This window comes from Uloborus diversus, chromosome 3, assembly GCF_026930045.1.
Source record: "Uloborus diversus isolate 005 chromosome 3, Udiv.v.3.1, whole genome shotgun sequence".
Lineage (NCBI taxonomy): Eukaryota > Metazoa > Arthropoda > Arachnida > Araneae > Uloboridae > Uloborus > Uloborus diversus.
In genome coordinates, this window is record NC_072733.1 from 27660015 (window position 1) to 27682127 (window position 22113).

Sequence of the window (22113 nt, forward strand, 5' to 3'; positions counted from 1 at the left end):
TGGCTTTTGAGAAGTAAGGTCCAGCCAAGAATTTTTGATTTTAAGAGACAAGGTAAAAATTTCTGATGTTTCACAATAATAGTTCATTACAAGATAAATATTGTCTTGTCTGGGAAGACAACCATACGTGGCAGATATTTTTGAGAACCTTAACGAACGGAATCGAAGAATTCAAGGACCCGGTGTGATTGTGTTTATATTTGGGGACAAGCTCACTGTTCATGTTCAATCGGATCAGTTACACACCTTTTGAAAGAAACGCTATTGAATATGGTGGCAGAACATTTGGCCTTGATCAAAGAACAAAGTTTAAGCTCTACTTCTGTTTGACAGACCTTGAACAATATCTCAGCAAGAACTTTCTTTGAAGGCATGAGAAAAATTTAAAGACCTTAGGACTGGGGTTCAGTAAAGTGCATTTGGATGCATATTGCCTGTGAGTAAAAAGAGTACATAAAAATCTCTGATCATGTTATTCATAAGCTGTTAGTTACCATTTTGAAGAACGTATATTTGTGATGTGGGATTCTTAGCATTGTTAATTTATAAGAGCAACAAATATCATGTCTAGATCCTTGATTTGAAAACTTTGTGTAGCTCTTCCCAACATGTAGAGCTGAATTAACTCTGCCACTGTCTTTTCAAGATAGGCCCAAGAAACTGAGGTAATTGAAAGATTTCAAATATTTGAAATATTCGTTATTGAATTCATATGGAAATGCTGTGTTTTTCTCTTTGTGTCCTTGCTTAACAAGTGAATGATGAAAGCATTTTCCTTATTGACATATGAAACTTGATTCTGTGTGCTGCAAAGATTGAACCATCAGGTGTGCCGTCAAGTCAAAAAGGTTGAGAAGCACTGAACTATTGCATTGTGTTTTTCATTAATGAAATATACTGTACTGATTTTGTTTTTATAATTACAGTTGCATTAATAAATATGACAAAATTTTATCCAAATTTCATATAGCTAATGACTGAAGTTAAAAAAATGCATAATATTTGCTAGAGGCTGCAGTATTTTTACTGATAAGTTTTAATTTCTGAAATTGAAAGAAAGCAAGCAGACACATGAGCATAAGTATTTAAAAAGATAAAAATGTTTAAAAAAAAATCATTCTTTCATCATAAAGTCCTGTGAAAAAAGGATAGATCTGACAAAACAGGCTATTAAGATGCAAAAAGGAACGTGAAATTTGTGTTGTGAAAAAAAAAAAAAATTAAACTGCCATATTTATTAGCATTGTTGGGAATGTTTAATTTTCATTCCACTAATGTTTTCCATAGATGTTAATACTATCATTATCTTGATTTTTGAGACTCCATTCACATTGTAACAAATTGTTTCAACTTTTGAGTGATTCTAGTTTCAACCATTGTTTTGGTGTCCTTTGCAATAACTTTTAGCCGAATTAAGAAATTTTTATTGCAATCATGTTTTAGTTGATTACTTCAAAGTCATTGTCATCTACAAACACTTATGTTCATATCATGATATACTCTTCTCAACTTTGAAATTTGAAGTCAGCACTGGAAAAGGAGCTTCAAAATGCTGAAACTGTTTTTTTTTAATGCTGAATTATTTATTTTATGTTGTTAGTGTAGCTTTGCATTTTAACCCATATGTTAATTATTTTGTACTTAATTTTTTTTTATTGTAATGTTTTATTTTGTATTTTAGGATAATCAGCATTTAGGCTATTTAAGCTCAGAGCAAGCTCTTGCAGATTTTGCATATCTCATAACTGAGATAAAACTTAAAATAAAGGGTACTGCAGATGCTCCATTTGTTGCCTTTGGAGGTTCTTATGGGGGAATGTTAGCTGCATGGTTTCGAATGAAGTATCCACATCTAGTTGTAGGGTAAGCAGTTATGAACTATCATATATATTTTGTTTAGTTAATAAATGAATTATGTCACACATTTTTAACCAAAGAATTTTAAAAAAATGTTTAAGAGGTGTGGTTTAGCTGAAAAATGAATTCTATTGCAAGCAGATATACAATCAGAATTTGGTCTAAATGATATATAAAAAAAAAAGCAAGTATGCAAATACTGAATTTATTTGGTATTAATTAAAACAAGAGAAATGTTTGTATTGATATTCTAGTAAGCATGCATTTAGGAGCCGCCCTTCCCTATTTCCCTGACAATTTACTGTATTAAAAATATTAAAAAACAGTATAATTTCTATTGTCCATAACTCTTTCATCTGAATCTCTCTGTTCTTCAACGTTCATTTTTATTTCCTTTTACAAAAAAGGAAGTATTGTATTCACGAAAAAATTTTCACCCCAAAATCGGCCTTAATTTCCATTTTGCTCACCCCCAAATGAATGTTGTTTTTTTTTTGACTCGACCACACGTGGATAAGTGCCTAGGAACATAAAGACATGCGAAATATCCTTAATGATGATTCCCGAGTTAATTACAGCGAATTTTCTCGTGACGTCCGTATGTGCGTATGTATGTGTGTATGTATCTCGCATAACTCAAAAACGGTATGTCCTAGAAAGTTGAAATTTGGTACGTAGACTTCCAGTGTGGTCTAGTTGTGCACCTTCTCTTTTGGTTGCATTCAGATGTTCCTAAGGGGCTCTTTTGCCCCTTTTTGGGGGGAAATCATTGTTAATTTTGAGGTAAACTCAAGTGGTGATATAATTTGTCAGACACTTGGCGATATATCGCCAGTCTTTTGGTCGCCAAGTTTTTTCGCCAACTTGGCGACAAATTTGGCGATTTTTTTTTTAAAAATCTGAATTCAATTTGACCACTGTTGGTGATATTTAGAGAGTAAACTGTTGAATCACATTAAAATTGCCAGTAATGGGGAAATGACATTAAATTGGAGTAAAAGGGAAGTCATGTGATGCACACATCAGCTCGTTCCTTTATGAAATCACTACACAAAATTTTTAATTCAATTAACTGCTAGTGTTCTATTATCAGTAAAAAGAAATTCTGTGTGAATGTGTGAGCCTGAAAGTTCTCAATAATTCAAAAAATTATTTTTTTCACAGACAGTCTCAATTGCTGTAGATAATTGAGGCTTTACTGAGATACACTTTAAAAAGTTTTGATTCTTCTCACTATCATCACCTTTTTTTTTTTTTTTGCCAAAATCTAATGAACGCTGTGTAGAATCCCTGTCATGTCATATATTTATGCTCTACATTTTATCTTTTAGTTTTTCCAGCTAAAATTAGCTGAGAATGTTAAACTTTTTTGCATTGGATGTATTTCTTTAAGGAGAAAAAAATATAGTAAAAGCTAAGTTAGCTTCTGTAACATTTTAATTGCATTTTCTGATGAATGTTTTAAAATGATGTATATAATCTAAAGTTAATTATGTAACCTTTTTTTATTTTCGAAAATTTGGCCATAGAAACACATTGTTAAATCTAGAATTATTCAAAATGTAGGAAAGTAATATATTATCACATTCATAGTTTAATAATGTGGGGGAGGGGGGAGTAGCAATTGAAAGAGCATAGTGAAACATAGTGTTCTCCTCCCCTGTTATTAAAGTACACAGTCTTAAAATTCAAGCGACATTTTAAGGAAAGTTGCCAAATTTAGTTGAATTTTTATTTTTTCATGTTAGTATCTGCTCTTAGTCCCTGGATTATTTTTGAAAAGAAACATGAAAGACTTCAACCCAAAAACTGTAGAACTCTTGCTGTTTTTAAACTTTTGAGTTGTGAGAAAATATTTAATATCTCATTCAATTGTTATGATTTGTAAAATCATTTATCACAGTGGTGACGTAAGCATGTACTGGGCCGTTCCAGCATAACGTGTGTGACTTTTTGACACCATTTCTTGGCAAAAAACAATAAAAACCAATATGACATTTTTAAATATCTCTTACTAGATTCTATTGGAGTTACAGAACATATGTAAGAGTTTTTAGGTGGCAGTGTTTTTTTTCCTATGATAATTCTAATTTTTTAATAGAATTTTAAATGCAGCGTTACGTATGTGACTCGGAAAATTTGAAAATAAGCTGTACCTCATATTATTTTGTAATTTTCTGTGAAGTTTTGAAAGGTAAATGAACAGTATTTTTTGTGCATGTGTCTAAGTATACTAAGTAAGTATTCCATAGATATTTTTTTCTAAAGCTCGTAAAATAGCAATAAAAAATATTTAATTAGCGTTACGTGTGTGACATTAGAGCATTACGTGTGTGACCGCGTGCAGCAGTTGAAGGGGATTACCAAATAAAAATCTGCAAATTACGTCGGATTTTTGCCAAATTGCGCATAGAAGTTCTTTGATGATCAGGAACTCACATGGAAATTTTTGTCCCCTCCCCACAGAGAATTTCCTAATTCAAATTTAGTTAAAATCGGATCTTTGCGCCATTTGGCACAGAAGTTTTTTTATGCCAAAGAATTCACATAGGGGTATTTTTCCCCCCAAAAAAATGGCAGGTAGAGCCCCCTTAGGGATTTTTTTGCCAGAAAATCTGTGAAAGAGAGTTTGCTCTGTTAAAAAAATGTGGGATGTCACACTTCTTGTTACTCATTCTCTCCCCCCTTGTCACAAAGTGTTCAAATTTCACAAACCTCCTCCTACTCAAATTGTTATCATATTGATGGTGCAATTGAATATATCCATTTACTTCAAATTTTTATATTTTATTTTAACTTCAAATAGTGCTTATGCATCAAGTGCTCCAGTTCTGATGTTCCCTGGTCTAACACCATGTGGCAAATTTTATGAAACTGTAACAAAAGATTTTAGAAGAGCATCTACTCAATGTGAAAAATCTATCAAAATGTCATGGAGTGTCATCCGAAAAGTTGGATCCACAGGTGCTTAATTCGTTGCTTAATTTAAGTTATCAGATTAAACTTATGTAAGTAAACATAAAATTTGCTTTAAAAGAGATAATTTTGTTGAAAATGGATTTTACTACATATCAAATTGGGAGTTTAAAACAAAGTGGAACTGTATGTTAAATAACTATTGATTAGTAAATTGATTTTAAAAAACAATATCTGTGTTAAAAAACTTTTAATTAACCTTCTGTAGATTCAGAAAAACATCTTTCTTATCACAGTCTCTCTTATATATTTAAAGTATACCTAGGTCTTCCATAGGTTATTTTACTTCCCATTACCACTGATTTCATTTTTTTAACAAATACATGTAGAGAGAGTGTTGCTTGAATGTTATAATTGAAGCCTGTTGCTGTAAAAGTAGGTTTCTCCAAATTTTTCACAAATGCTTTTTTTTTTCTTTCAAATATTACAATAGTTAAACAACCTGAGATAGAGAGCTTCAAAATGGTCCCCTAAATGGTTTAAACAAAGCAGGAAAAATTATTGTAACTCATTTCTTTTTGCAACAACAGACATTTCAATTTATTTTAAATAAATCATCACGGATAGCGGAAGTTACCCACACCGTACTAATCTAAACATCGCATTGTTAGTGTAAACAAATAACCACCCCACATCTTTCATTTATTTTTATTTCATTCTGAATCTGAAGTTAATGAAATATAATTTTCCCTAAGCATGCAGTTTGTCTAAAATGGAAAGAAAATGAGAGTTTCTAACAGTTAAAGAAATGGCAAGGCTCTTCAACATACCTTAACAGTTAAACAGTGCGTCAAATATAATTATTGTATCCAGTGTTCAGTACTATTGTAGTGCTACATTTTATTATTACTAAATACTATATGTACCATTCTGTTTCATTTCATCCCTCTCTCTCCCATTGACTTTGTGCCTCATACCAGTTTTTTGTGTTGAATGACACAGCTTTTTTTTTTTTGAAATACAGTAACAAATCGGTCCTATATGTAAAAAATGGTAATATAAAGTTGAGGCATGGGTTAAAGCAGTTTGAGTGTTTCAAAATGTCAAAAATAAGTAGATAAGTTAATTAAAAATTCTTATGTATATCCTTTTCCACGACATCCTATACAGGAAGTTCCAACTTACTCGAGTGGTCTTGAAACGTGTCCCTCATGTAAGTGGAGACTCAACTGTACGTACTTTAGCATCCAAATGCTTCAGATTTTGTGTGGATGAGAGAGATTTCACAGAATAAGCATTATCACTTGAAAGATGATACTTTTATAGCAAGTTGTTTGCAGCTTTCTCACTTTAGCAATGCTGATACATGTTAATGCAAAAATCTGTTATCATAATAATTAGTTGTAGATTATTTAAAAGGAATGTTTGCTAGCTACTTGGGTGCCCCCATGAAGGAAATGGGAGGGGGGGGGGGATCATGGCACACACTACACTGTTGAAATTTTTAGGATTTGTGTGTTTTAAGGGTCTTTTTCTTGTCCTCCTCAAAGGGTACAAGCTCTGTACCATGAAAAGTTGGAACTTACTGCTAATCTGTTACTTATTACTACTATAGTTACTGTTCTATGATTTTGGGGGTACTTTTTAAAGATAATAAGTTATAACTAAACTGTTTTACAAACTCACTTTCCAGGCAATGGTGAAGTCAGCTTCTGCTTTTGAGAGGTTCATTATTTAAATATGAGCACAAAAATTGAAAGTTGGGATAAAAGTGTATAGTATTTTAACACAGAAACTGGATGGGGGGTCAAGGGGCTCTCATCCAGTTTTTTTTTTTTTTTTTTGAGATTCAAGTCCCCAAAATGCAGTTTTAGACTCTTTGGTTGCGTTCAGTTTTTTTTTTTATTTTTGGCGAGCCCCGTTGACTCAATTCCTGAATCTGCTCTTGCATATATGTATTTAATTATGTTTGATTAATGTGAGGTCATTTGTGTGTGATTTTTTTTTTTTTTTTTGAATTTGTAAAATTCTGAAATTAATGAAGTTTTCCCAATGCTGTCTGACTTTTTGGTGATTTCAATCTAAAGGCAAAATATTCTACCAAATATAAAATTTAATATCATAATACTTATTGCATATAAATGTTATCAATCAAACAGCATTTATAATACTGATTTTTTTTTTTTCAATATTTTTCACATAAAAGTTCAATGATGGCTTACTTTGTTTCATATCTAACACTTTTTAAAGCATTTTATTTCTTAATGTATTAATTTTGATTGTATTTTTAAATTTTATTTTCCCAGAAACTGGACGAAAAGACTTGACTGATATATTCAACTTGTGTCAACCTTTAAACTCTTCAAGCAGTATTGATGACTTAATTAGTTGGATAGTAGAAACATGGTCATATATGGCAATGCTTGATTATCCTTATCCAACAAATTTTCTACTTCCACTTCCTAGCAATCCAATAAAGTTAAGTATTTATTTTTTCATCATTAAGTTAACTTTGATTCAAAACGTTATGCTCAAGTTGTAAATTTTACTTCACCGTAAAATATATTCAGTTCTATTATGATTTAATCTATATTTTAGCACTCTAAATTGATGTACGTACCTTATTACATACTTACTTTGGTTTGTACAGGTTGGGGCATATCCCTAGGGGCAACCTCCCATGTTTAAGAGAGTGATGTGCAAGCTGTAGTGGGGATACATTGGTGGAAGTGGGTATTGATTGAATAACAGTATATGCCATTTATAGTAGCACCAATGGAATGGTGTGGTGAGCATTGTCATGTGTTGCCGAGAGGTATATTCACAATGATGGTTTTTTTAATTACTGTTCAGCAAAAATTCTGCACTCAGTTATAACTTGGCTGACATGGTCCTGTTCAACTAGTAAAACTATTCATTTTGTGAAGATTACTGTGCAGGATTTTTCTTACATTCCTATCAGAAAATTGCTAAGCAGCAGTGCCACATCTATGATTTTTCTGAACTGGAGCAAAAACTTGAGATTTCCACCATTAACTATCTTTTTTCAAGTGCTTATGTCTAGTTTCAATAAAAAAAAAAGCAGAAATATTGTGAATTTGCTGCCGAAAGTCAAACTCCTGGCTTACTTACCTCCTAAATCCAGCACTCCTGAGCATAACTATGTGCCAAAAGCTATGGAGATTACTGGATGGATGCTCTCACATGTGCCATATTTTTCAGCATTCTAAGGGTCTGAGGTCAGCCTGGCTTTTTTTGTTTACATTGCGGTACCTGAGCTTTCAAGTTTGATACCCAAACATGAATTTTTTCTATCATTAACTGGATCCTCTTGTACAAATTGGAAGAAAACGATAAATTCTATCTTGCTGAGTAGTAATCAAAAAATCACCATTGTTAATATACTCCTCCACAACACATCTGGTTTGGTCAACCTTGTAAACCTGGTTTAACTGTCAGGTTCACCTTTAACTGAATTCTTGTTTACATTTTACCAATCATATGTCTGGGTTGACTTTCTCAATCTGGGGGATGTTTTATTTTGATGTTGCTTCAAGACATAGATGCCCCACAGATAAAAAATAAGTTGGTACACTTAACATAATCCATTAAGTACTGGAACTGCAAGAACGTAATAAAAAAATATGTATTTTGGACACTACTATTTTAATTGGCAAGAATATTGCTATCCATTGATACCATTTTCATCAACGTAACCCCACCAAAACTCACACAGTGCCCTCTCCAAATACAAGAGACAGTGATGCTGTATCCAACATTTGGGTTGCATATTTGTCTTCAATGCACAATCCTAGGAGAGAAAACAAAACACTGAATTACATTAAAAGCACTTATTTTTGAGGCTTTAATTTTTGAAGTTTACGACCACACAAATTTAAGCCTCTCCAGATATTTCAACGTATATTTATAATCAACTTTCTTTTCTGTTTATGTAAAATTTGTGAAATTTTCAGCTGGCAACATCACTGATATTTTCGTTTTTGCAAAAATAAGTGCTTTTACAGTACTCAACTACTATATGTAAAATACCAACATAAAATATTTCATGAGACACCATATTTGCAATAAAGAAAAACACACTTGTTTTTAGCAGCATAATTTATTTATTTTTGCTTGTACTAGTTTAAATAAAAAATTGATTATATTTTGAAGACCTAAATTGGCAATATTAACAAAATAAATTTTCGGAATTATCATTGTATTTATTTTATAGGTTGAGTTTTAAGTCTTTCCGGCTTGGGGGGGGGGGGGGCAGGGGCGGATTGACTGAATTTGGCCCAGTTGCAAAAGAGTATTTTGGCCCACCTCTGTAAATTAAAAAAGTTAAATTAACCAGTACCGAATCTCAATTCTTCCGAGTCAAGCAAAAACATTAAACTACCGCTAGTTCCTTTTTTCCTTTAAGTTTCTAAATCAAGTTTTAAAGTTCTAAAAATCGAAAATTGTGAAACATAAAATAAAGCTAACAGCAACACATTTTTTATGTGCCTTCAAAGAAGGATACTAATGGTTATAAGTCTGAAAAGGCACATCTTTAGGTCTTTATACTGACAACATAGGAAAGAGGAAAGTGAGGAATCGGGTAAATTCCCCCGGAAATTTTTCGAAATTGGTTGATCTATATAGGCATAAGGAGAAAAGAATCGGGAGAAAGGGTTCTGGTTTCCTGCCAAGCGATATTTTCATGTTGATGTCAGAAACCATAATTTTACAATTTTCGGTAACATTAAGGGGAGGGAAAAAAAAGGAGTTCCCCAACGATTTTGTTCTCTCAACTTTTTTTTTCTTTTCAAAATTGAAGTTTATTTTAGTCCATCTTTGTTTACAATAGAATGTCAAGGCCTCTTCCCAGAAATTCTCTGAAATGGGAAATTTTAGAAATGCAATTTTAGATTACCTTTGGTAAAATTAATGGAACAGAGAAGCATTGAGAGCTCTCTACCAAAACGTTTAAACTTTGAACAATTAAAAAACGCAAAAGTATCATTGGTCACATTTGAGAGAAGAGGAGGCTCAGTGATCTCATTTGGTAGCATTTAAAAATTGAAGTATACTCACCCCAATTTTAAATTTTGTTGTAGCAATAAATGAGGAATCTTAGTAGAAGAAGCGGATTTTTTTCAGGAATGAATTTGTACAGGAGGATGCTATCTAAAGATATAGTTTATTTCAATTGATGAATTCCATTAATGCTTCGTAAATAACAAGATTTCAGTTTAAAAACTTGTCTTCCATCACTCTTCATTTTATTGGATTGTTCAAAATTTTTAATTTTTCTTCGTCATCCTGTACATATACATATATTAAAGCCATATACAAATTCTTGTTTTCTATAATTCCTTTGCAAATAACTGCAAATTTTACTTGAAATTTTACAACCTACAACTTGTTATGGACTTTTTTGCTTTAAAGATTAATGTTTTTAAAGTCTTTAAAAAGGACTGATTTTTTTATTTTGAAAGTTTCAATATTTTATATAAATTGGAATGCATGTTATTTACTTTTAATCCATTGTTCAAATAACTTGAATTTTACATTGCAAATAATGTTGAGAATTATTTTATGTATTTTAGGTTGCATGCCAGTATTTGAGCAAAGCACTGGTAGATGATATACAGTTGCTAAGAAATGTATTTAAAGCTGCCTCAGTTTATCACAATTACACAGGAGATGTCCCATGTTTTGACTTTTCTTCTCCTGAAGCCAAAAGTTTGGGTGTGAAAGGATGGGATTATCAGGTAAAGCAACCACTTCATCTATTTTCTTTTGTGATAGGTTTATTTAGATCAGTGGTTCCCAACCTGTTACATGTCCCAACTCTTTTTTGGCAATTAAGCAACCCACGACCGCATTTGTGTACCCCCTATATTAGTGGTCGGAGGTGGCGATGTTATTGTAGTAGCTACATTTTTTAAGAGTCTTTAATGTGCATCAATGTATTTATGACTGTCCATAAGATCTAATCCAGTAAAACATTATATTGAAATACTAAATTCTAGGGAAGAATGACATGACCCTTAGAGTTGAAGTCTTTAGTTTTATTTATTTAAATTAATTTTTTTATAGTAGCTGCTGTTAGAATTAGCTATTAAAAACTCTTTCAAAAAAGCACTTTATCCTAAGAAAAAGAAGGCAAAACACCTGGTTTCCCTAAAAAGAATTTCTGGAATGCTGAGTGACCATGATCTGTTTTTGTGTTTCATTAAGATCATTCTGCTCTTCATGAAGTACATACTACTTGCATGACTAAGAATTGGAAAGTAATTTGTGATTGCTTCACACTCAGTAAGCTAGTTTGTTGAAACCTATCTTGTTTGAAAAAGTTTAATGCTCTTGTTTCCGTTTATTTGTGTGAAATAGTGTGTTTGAGTTCTGGGAGGGGATTTAACCCTAAAACTTCTCCCATGGATGTGCCACTGATTAGTTTCTTTGGCATTGTAGTTTTCATATTTCACCAATATTCACCTTGAATGTAGTGTGGATTAGAAAGAAAAGAATATGCAATTACTGCCAATTTAGTAACCAATTTGTTTTCTAGCAGCCAAAAATGTCCTGTGGATAAACTTTTAAATGCCAGTGGTATTATTGTTCCAATATTCACCAAATATGAAAGCTACTGTAAATGTTATAGAAGAGGATGACATTGAACTGCCCTGGCCAGCTTACAATAAGTAGAACAGTGTTATATAAAAGAAACAAAAGTTTTTATTTCAAGCAAACTTTGCCCATTAAGCAAAAAGCTTTCGGTATCAATGTCATCCTCACGTAATTTAAAATTGCACATTGAAGTAAGTTAAGCATTAGTAGTTATGTTTTTTATTTTGGATAGCTTATTTGTTAATATTTAAAAAGAATGCTAGTACCATTTCGAATATTTTTCATATTTCTTTATTTTTGCTTTTTTCGTGATTGAGTGTTGATATATTAACATTATTAAAGTCAATTGTAAAATATTTGTAAGTTTTTGAGATTATTTGGTAGGATTGAAAATACATTTTAATTTCATTTTATCATTGGCATAAGAAAAAGGATGGTGTCCAGGTCCAGGCCCCTACCTCGAAGCTCAAAACTAATTAATTAGTTCCTGCAAATTATAAGTTCCTATAAATTCATTTCTATGATTAAAGTTTCCCTCTTCTGTTTAAAATATGTTTTTCATCATCTAATCAATTTTATGTACATGTATGTCTATATAAAATTTAAATCAAATTAAGACTGCTTCTTTTTACATTTTAAAGTAGCCAAGTTGCACTTCTTAAATTAACGATTCACTGGCATGAAGGGATTATAAAAATTGGAAGATTGAATCCCTTCACTTTTTTAATCCTTTCTTGCATCGAATATTTGTCAACATAGTAAAAAAGAGTTTAGAATGATAGATTGGGCCCAAAAAAGAATTAAAACAGAAAGAAAGAAAGAATAGAGTTATATTCAATGTTTACATGAGCGAATTTATTAATCTAAACCATTTTTTGAACTTTTTCGTTCAATCCTAAAGCGGTGTGTGTATATACTTTTTCCCCCCAAGTGTAGTGAATTATTGACTACATTTCAAAAGTAATTTGTTGTTGATTCATTTTAAGAAAAGTAATTGTAGTTACGTTTTTTAATAATTTAGTTGTAGTTTACAGCTATACATGATAACTCACGGTGCTTGAGCTATTTTATTTATGTGCAATAATGCATGTAACACATTGACTTTAGAAATCAGAAAAATATATCCACTATAATTTAGAACATATATATCAACCCTTTTGTAAATTCTTGCAGTCAAACATTGATTTTTCGATTTAACATATGTTTCTTGAAAGAACAAATCATTACAAAAAATAAATAAAAATCTTTTGTTTCTTTTTAAACTATCAAAAAGTGATACATTATAAATACAATTAATTTTTATAAAATAGGAGCTCAATGTCAACTTTTTAAATAAAAAAATAAACAATCATACTTTTATTTAAAACATTAACCACAAATTTAACATTACTTCAAAGGAAAAAAAAATATGCTGCTATTTTTCTGTGTGTAATAATTGTAAAATTATGTAATATTTTATATTTTAACAGTAGGATTAATGTTATGACTTCTCAAGGAATGCTTCATGACATCATTTGGGTTATCGACCCACAGGTTGGGAACTGGTTTAGATTGTTCTTTTCTCCCTCAAAATAAACATTAACTCTTTACTTTCATTGCATTACAATGTCAATTTTAGTGTACAGTTATTTTTAAAGCTTAAGTTTCATTACATGTTTCTGTGTTTATACTTTATTCATACTGTAGTCATGCACTGAAATGGTTAACCCTATGTGCCAAACTGGACTAACTGATATGTTTGAACCTTTGCCATGGAATTTCACTCAATATTCTGAGAATTGTTGGAAAAATTGGAGAACTAACCCTGACACTTCTAAAGGCCTTTACACATATGGAGGTAAAAATATCAAAGGAGCAAGCAATATAATATTTAGGTATGCATTTCCCAAAGTTTTATAGAAATATTGTTTCTTTATAGACATTAAAAATTAGTAGAAATATTTTAAAAACCAGAAATAATTTTAGGGTTTCTTTTTAGCAAGAAAATGTTTTAAAGCACACATTAGTATTATTATACATTAAAAATATAAAATCACATTTTGTATTGCAGCATGTAATTTACATGGAAAAATATTTTCTTTACTTTCTCTCGCTGTGTGTGCTCCATATTTCAATTACTGAAAAAATAATTAATACATCTTGAAGCTAATTAAGTATAGTTTTTATTTATTTTTTTTTTCAAAATTGCATTTGAAAGTAGATAAAATGCTGTAACTAATTCCTTTGTTCAAATTTCAAAGAACTGAGAAACATCTCATTCAACATCTATTGTATAGGGAGTACTGTGGACTACTGCCCTATTCTGTCAAAACCAAACTGCCAGTGTTGTATATTTCATTCAGACCGTACCTTAAGATGGTATCCAGTATTTCACAATATTGATGTAATTTCACAGGCACTGTAACTACTGTGTGCAGTTATTATTGTTTATTGAAGGACAGCTTTTACTAATGCGTGCCAGATCTAAAGGAGAGCAAACCGGGACTCCGTCTTTGGGTAGTATGGAATGAAATGAAAGAAAGGGGGGTTCAACCAAACCAAGCAATGTGAACAGAGGTCTTTTTTACTAGTCCCCTAACAGAAATCTTAAAACAGACTAACAGGTGAAGTAAAATTCAGCAAACACTCAATAGGAATATCATGAATCTCCAACGGTTCAAGCAAATGATGACCAAGGTGTTCAAACCTATAGGTAGAAAACACTTCGCAATGACACAGGATGTGAGTAATAGTTTCCTCATTAAAGAGGTAACCTCTGAAAATTAGATCATTATTGATACCCATTATAGCACAGTGCCACTTTAAGGTGTAAATACCAATAAGAAGACCAAGAGCCTTCCCAATACTATCTTAGTCAAGAAGCCTTTTGTATTTTTGAACTGTGCTCCCCAGAGAGAATCAGGTCTGTCCTCCTTAGAATGACAAGCTGAATGTGTTCAATGTCATCCCGAGATGATTTCTCCGATGGGATGGTTTCTCTCACAACAGCCATCTTAAACATGGGGCATTCCAAGGTATTTTTAAAATTATGTAGAGTCCGTAATGTGACCTTTTTTTGCCATAACTTTTTAATTTACCGTTTGATTTGCAAATAATTTTAATTTGAGCTGGTGTGTTGGTAGGAAAAGATCAAAATAAAATAATATGCTAATCAAACAGTAAACTAAAAAGTTATGGCAAAAAAGGTTACGTTATGGACTCTACATAAATGTCAAAAATACCTTAGAATGCCCCACATACTTACTGCTTGAGCATAGATAGGACTGTGACTGACTTGTCCTTACTCGTTTCGATACAGCAGTTTGTGCTGGGGAAGCCGTTGAATCCTCCGGCTGAAGACGTTTGGTTTCTCATACCTTCTTGGGAATGGTTGGCCCAGTGGCTTTCTCCTCTCATACCAGCCTCTTTCTCTCCTGATTGCGTGAGCGCCTGTTTCATTTTTGTGCACAAATGAGTACTCCCTGCCTCCCTGCTCCTGTGTTGGCGGGTTGCAGACATGCACCCTCAACCCTTCAGTCGGTGAGTTAAAGACTTGCACCCTCACCCCCTTGGTGGATTGCAGACTTGCACCCTCAACTCCTTCAGCAGCAAGGTTACTGGTTTTCTGGTGGTAAAAGGTCAACACCAGCACAACCACCCTGTACGAGTGCAAGCCTGATTATAAAGAGTTTTCGCCCGGTTCCTCGAGGGGACTGTTTTAGACATCATACAACCCAGATGCCATCCATCCATTAGCACGGTGCCTTACACCTTAGATTGGGTATCCATTTTAGTCGCCTTTTACAACACGTATGCACTACATTGCGACTATTCTGCTCCTTCCACCACACAGAGCCCTCGGCAGTAACGTTAGAGGGGTGGCAAATTCACCCTATTTCTGCTGGCCCTACCAGAGGTGCAGCAGCAAGAGAGGCAGCAGTTAGCCGAGCTTATTGAAAAAATATTATGATTTTTAAGTAAAATACTTCAATGATGATATTAGTAAAAAAATAATAAGTAAAACTGAGAGAAAGAATAGGCTAGAAGAGAAAATTGAATAATTCCTACTATTCAAAAGAGAAAAAGGAATTTTGCATGTGTGGTATCTTTCCAGGGTAAGCTTAATACTGCTACAGATCAGTGGCATGTATTCCGAAGCGATAGTAGAAGGCGTTCCATCCCAATAATCTCTTGTTTTGGGACGAAGATGCATTTGAACTCTAAATGGGGCAGGAGATATTTTTAAAAAATTCTAATCAAGAAAAATATATACAGTTTTTGGATTTAAAAGGGAAAAAACTCTTTCCATTAATATTTCCAAAGACCGTCTAAAACTGCATTTTTTTTAGCTGTATCTTTGGAAATTTTCCTAGTAATGCCCCCCCCCCCTCCCTCTCTCCAATCAACATCATTAAAGACTTAAATTTCAATTTCGAGGGAAAGCCCCCGAAAACTCCTCTCTTGAATATTGCTAGAAATCATGTTTCTAGAAATTGAATTACAATCACATTTTTACGATTTCAATTTCAAAACATTTGCTGGGAAGGGTCTTGAATCTCTCCTACCCCTAACATGACCAAATAGCATCTAAAACTGTTTTTTCTTAGGACTACAAGTTCAAAATATGTATGGCAGAGACTCCTCTAGAACTCCCTATTCCTGAGTGAATATTATATTTTTGTTTAGGTTGGCAATGTGTAAATCTAGTTCCGACTCCCTCTTAAAACAGAGAATCTGTATCCTCTCTATCTATAATATATATGTTTTAAAAAATAAAGGGGCAGACAAGCACACACGCCCCTAGCTTTTTGAACTTGCAATGGCCCTGTCTGCAATAGTAAAGTAATGTATTTAGTAATGTTTTACTTTTTATATTTGTATTGATTTTTTATTGATAGAATCTTTATAATGCTTTTATTTTAAAGTATTTTTTCTTTTCTTTTAGTAAATGTGTAAAATGGGTTTATTGTACATATTCTTCTAGTGTTTTGCAGCTGCAAATTCAAAATTAATGAAATTTTGAAGAAGAAAAAAAAAGTATTGTTATAAATAGAACTGAGCAATCTGTCTTGACTTTGTTTCTACACAAAACATTATTCTAGTCTCATAATGAATTTGCTAATGGTTGGGGGGGGGGGGGGGGGGGTCGGGGGCATCTTTAACTCTTTCTGCCCCAAGAGCAACCATTTTTAAAGCATCTAGGATTCCAGCCACACAGCCGAGATTCTTGTTCTATACTTTCCCCCTGTTCCTTTGTCCTCTCTTAGTACACTGCTGAGTTGCTAATCCGGTGAGTACATTCCTACTCTTTTTATCCTCTCATCAAGTAGTGACAGGTGTTCTTTCCACATGGAACCCCTGTTCGACCATTCCACGTGCAGAAAATTCCTGCAGCCTTTTCCCTAATACCAGGAGTATCATGCATTGTATTAAAATATGAAATTTACTTTTTAGGTTATTGAGAATTTAACATATTAAACCAAATATTTTTTAAAGGTCTTTCTTACACATAAAATGTCTAAGACAGAGTTACGCCAGACATAAAGAAAAAAGGAAAAATGCAAATAATAATAATAAGATTAAAAGCAGAGGCAGATACAGAAAACATTTTGGGTGGGGGCATCAGAGAGTAACAGTAAAAAGTACCTACTCATGCAATGTTTCATATCAAAGTTTTCACAAAGTTCTTTTAATTGTTTCTACCCTACTAGCAAAATTTCTTGCATCAATCTTGACAGATCTTGATATTATACTGACGGCGTCAATATTGACGTGTTTCATACTGCATAAAGATTGCATAAGGATTAAAAAGCAATATTACAATAACAACACGTATGCAACATTGCATTCATCTTAAAATATCAATATTGATATTACCTTACAATAGCAACATTGCATACATGTTGACGCCGTCAAGATGTATTGATTTCATGCTGTCGCCGTCAAGGTAATTAGTACACAATAGAACAGGTGGACCTTCGTTGATACTTGCGCATGCGCGCAGTTCTTTCTACCCAGCGTCCCTCGCATGCTGACCTACGATTCAGTCGGTTCAGAGGAGCTGCACGTGGCGTTGGCGTTAGGTTCTTTAGGCTTCGTTAAGTAGGTTGCTTAGTTATTAGTGTGGAATAGTATTGTTTTAGGAATAACTTATGAATGACTGATAACTGCATTTGTTTATTAATATAGTACTAAACAAGTCATATTGCAGACGATGTGCGATCAATGTTAGAAATGGCCGAAAATAACTTTTTTCGTCCCTAGACTTTGAAACAAAGGACATGAAGCCCAGAATTTCGTATTATCACTTCAATTTCATGAGTAAGATTAATTTTATTCAATGGTTATTTATGTTATTCTTTAAGATAAATTCATGTGTTTCGTCCATAGGATATTTTCAATGCTGACATCCATTTGGAAATGTACTTTATTGTATTTATTTACTTATTTATTATTTTGCTTTCTTTACTCTTAAATGTGTTATAAAAACTTCCTCAATTATTCCTAACTAGGCATTTTATGTCTTTATAATACAATTAGAAGCATGAATTTAAAAAATAAACAGTAATAACAATAATTACGCAAAACGAAGAAAGTTTCATTTTTTAAATTAAATTGCGAGTGCTATTAATACCTTTATATGAATTTCCGATCAGATGTCAGCTTTAAGGAAATATTCTTCGGCTAGAAAACTATCTTGAAGAATAACAGAAATAATTAAAGAATGAAATTTAATTCTCGAGTTAAAGTGAAAATAATACAAATAAATAAATACATAAAACACCTTGCAAACGTGCTGATTTCATACTGTCATGTCAATGTATCCTGACATTTTCCTGTCATATCAATACGTATGCAATATTACAAAAGCAAGATCATCTTGCCTAGACCTTGATTTCATGCTGTCATGACAACATCTTGATATTATCCTGTCATATCAATACGTATGCAAGATTACAAAAGCAAGATCATCTTGCTTAGACCTTGATTTCATGCTGTCATGACAACATCTTGATATTATCCTGTCATATCAATACGTATGCAATATTACAAAAGCAGCCTACCTTGATATTTTCCTGATATTATGCTGCATACACCTTGTCAGTCAATATTGTGGCAGTCTGCTGACAGCATAAATGGAGTAACATAACAACATTGAGGCAGCATTAATGCAAGATGATTTTTCTTGCATGTCAACCTTTATGCAATACTGAGGCAAGATATTTTGCTTACTGGGCTAGGCTTCCGAATGTGAATTACATATTTTACAGAAGAAAAAAAAATATGATGATGAATTGCATTGCAATATAATCTTCTTTTACACTGTCTCCAATGAAATTCTTATAAGAAACAATTTGACTCGATTCTGATATGTTAATGTGTTTTTTAAAACAATAGTTTAAAGAATTGTATTTGTGCTATTTAAAAATCGATGGAAAAATATTCAATGGAATAGTTAAAGTAATATGAGAAACCTGTGTCCCCCCCCCCCCCCAAAGTCCGCTACTGGTAAAAAGGTGACAATCAAACTCAAAAATGCTTTTGAGCCTACATTTGCAGAGACGTTTCTTATGGAAAATACCGAAAAATCAACGACACTCATACTCTAGATTCTTTGAAATCTTTGCAATAAATAGTTGAAATACTATTTTTAAATGCTATATTTTTTGTCTGAATAATATCCACTAATTAGGATTCCAAATGAAATGTTTTGAAATGTAAATATCCATCGTTATATGGGCATATTGAGCAATGTCTCTCTCCACCCCTAGTAGGATTGTGACTTCAAAAATTTGGAAACAAGGAAGAATGTGCAAGGCCCGATTAACCTCTGAAGTAAAATGAAGCTCAATCTCATACCTCACCCTCCCTTCGCTTTGGGTTTGGAGAATTTTCCCAAATTCTATACACACTAGCTGCGTCGCCCGGCTCTGCACGGTCTACTTCGAAAATAAGATTTATGTCAAGTGACGTGTGTTCAACAATCAGGCTTGAACAAAAAAAAAATCAGTAAAACTTTGTGGTAGATTGCGGAAAAATAACCAAAAAGGAAACATTTTAAATTCTCCGATTTTAGGAAAAGCCTCAAGACAAAAGTAAAAATTTTATTTGTTCATATTCAAAGAAAAAATGGCAACAGATATTTTTTCTCAATGATTTTCATCACGCCACAAATTTTAATAAAAGCATTATTACGGAAAGTTGAGATGAAGCACTGAATAATAATTTGAATGGAGGAAAGCCTACAAAAAATAGGGGTTTTATGTCGAAATCTAAGTAGCATAATTAAGTTTTTAATTGATATCTCCGCTAGTTATTGCCGGAGGATTATATTAAATAGCCAAACGTAAAGACGGGAAAATTAAGAGTCCATCGATACATGGTTTGATGGTCAGTTTAGTGGCGTTTGGGAGAAGGTAACTTAGACATACATAGATAATTACATACACTTAGCTTTTGATTATAGAAGATTGAAACAAAAGTCACTAAGGCTACAGATATTTTTCAATAGAGGCCCATCAGAATTCATATTGAATTTTATTCTCTCTTCTCCTCATGGACATTAGATATCTATGCATTGCAATTCAACGGATAGTTGTTGAATTGGACATATCATTTTCTTAAGACACTCCAGTGCATTAATTAAATGTTACAAAAGTGCATTCTAAAAAAGTTGGGCTAAATCCTGGAAAACTGCATTTTCTATCACCCAGACAGTATTTTTTGACAGAACCCTCCCCCCGCTTCAAGCATGCATTTAAAAGCAGACATTGAAATTTAAAATAAGTTTTTAATAATACTGTGGAGAAACTCAACTTCCCGACCCTTTTTAGTAATCAGGCACTGTCAACATGTTGGAAAAAGACAAAAATACTTTTCATTGCACAAAAAATATAAAAAAAAAATTAAGTTCATTTAACTCTAACATTGATTGCATTCTGGTTATTTACTTGGGGTATTTTTCACGGAGATAAACCTTACTGTCAGGTTTTCAGTATACATCTAAATTGTTATATAAGAATGTTTTTAACTAATTCAATGTGTGTTTCTTTCTTTTCTCAACTCTATTAAGAAATGTATATTTTGTGAAAATACTTATTGCTTTGCTTCATAAAAGTAAGTCAGTTACCCATAGCATTGTCCATACATTAAAAAATATCTTATATATATTGTGTGTTTGTATTCATGCGTGTGTTAGATGGGACTGCTTATAACTTTTTTCTGTCAATTTCTCTAATTTTGTTGGAATGGCTCAGATTAAAGTGATATGATATACATCATCCTTGTTTCATCATCATAGCCATTCACTAAATTTATTTTTAAATTCATTTAGAAACAGCTTTTGCATAAGCAAATTTTACAAAGTCCACACTCCCAAGAGCTTTGGACTGGATGGCCTATTTTGTTTTTTTTTTCGTTGCTTTTACGACATTTAATGCATGTTCTTTCCCTTCTTTCAATTTTTGCTCTTTTGTGGTCATGTTCATAAAAGCCTTCAGTCACTGTTGCAGCTTGTTTTCGAGAGGAAAAATCTTTCACAAGTTGTTCAATTAACTTCATTTTAAAATCTCATAGTGTTAGTGGACGTTGTGAAGGAGGGAAATTTGTCCCAGACATGATAATGAATGCATTTACAATAGTTGTGTCCAGCAAAGACCAAAACAGGTAGTACCACCACTTGATGAATTTTCTAGCAATTGTGTAGTATTCCGTTTTCTTATCTGCAACATCCACTCCGCCCATAAAACAATTGAACAGCTTAATGGCTCAGGACATGAAATTTCATTCATCTCAATTCCCTTATGTCTCTTTACTTTGTTTATGTTATAATCAACATTAGTAGAGAGCATACCTATTTGTTTTTTTTTTTTTGTCTATCCAGATAGTGCAGAACATTTTCGTTTCTTCGTTACATTGGAACAGCACTTTGCCCTTGTTCTTCCAGTTGAATTTTTTTTGCTTCGATGGGAATTTTTTCACGGTTCTTGACAATTGTTCCACAAGCATACAGTCCCTTTTTCAGTAAACCCCGAAGCAAATCAATGCTGGTGAAATAACGATCAAAATAGATGGTGTGGTACTTCTCTTTCAGTGCCGTACTTAAATTGACCACTACATCATATCTCAGACCATTGTTGGATCGTGGCACATCATCATTTTTCCTCTGTATATGTTGAAGTTATACACATATCCCAGGTAAGAAGTGCAAAGCATCCAAATTTTAATTCCTCTTTTTGCTGGTTATAGGGGCATGTGTATTGAACTATTCCCAATCTTCTTTTTTATTTGTTGAGTGCTTCATCGACATTTCTTTATAGGGGTTGATATGAACCTGAAATTTTTTTCTCAATTTTGAAAGCAATGGTTCCAGTTTTTGAAAAACATGAAAACCTTCTTTTCCTTTTTGAATTTCTTCTGATCATTTCGAAAGATGAAAATATTGGAGAATTTTATAAAAGCAATTCCATAGCATAATTTGCTTAACCAGGTCATGGCCTAAAATGCGATTTGATGCCCAATAATCTCGAAGTTTGTTCATTTTGACTAAACTCATTATGAGCAACACTGAAATAAATACCCACATTTCATTTATGTCTTCTACTGGTTTCCAGTTGTTGTCTGGTTTTCCTCTTCTGTCGGCAGTGAATTCAGCGTAACTGTTCGCGTTAATACGAACATTTTCCACCATTGCATCAGTAAACAAAAATTTAAAATAATTGATTTCTTCAGATCCGACTTCTA

The 22113-nt window shown here is 32.7% G+C and overlaps 1 protein-coding gene across 1 annotated transcript in view; it reads left to right on the forward strand.

The window, feature by feature from the left end:
• The window catches only part of LOC129218069 (lysosomal Pro-X carboxypeptidase-like), a 46622-nt gene that overhangs the window by 23210 nt on the left and 1299 nt on the right, over nt 1–22113 (forward strand). The window contains exons 4-8 of the mRNA XM_054852258.1: nt 1682–1863; nt 4664–4821; nt 7080–7250; nt 10366–10532; nt 13078–13265. Of these exons, the coding sequence (XP_054708233.1) occupies nt 1682–1863; nt 4664–4821; nt 7080–7250; nt 10366–10532; nt 13078–13265 (866 nt within the window). The remainder of the gene's footprint in view (nt 1–1681; nt 1864–4663; nt 4822–7079; nt 7251–10365; nt 10533–13077; nt 13266–22113) is intronic.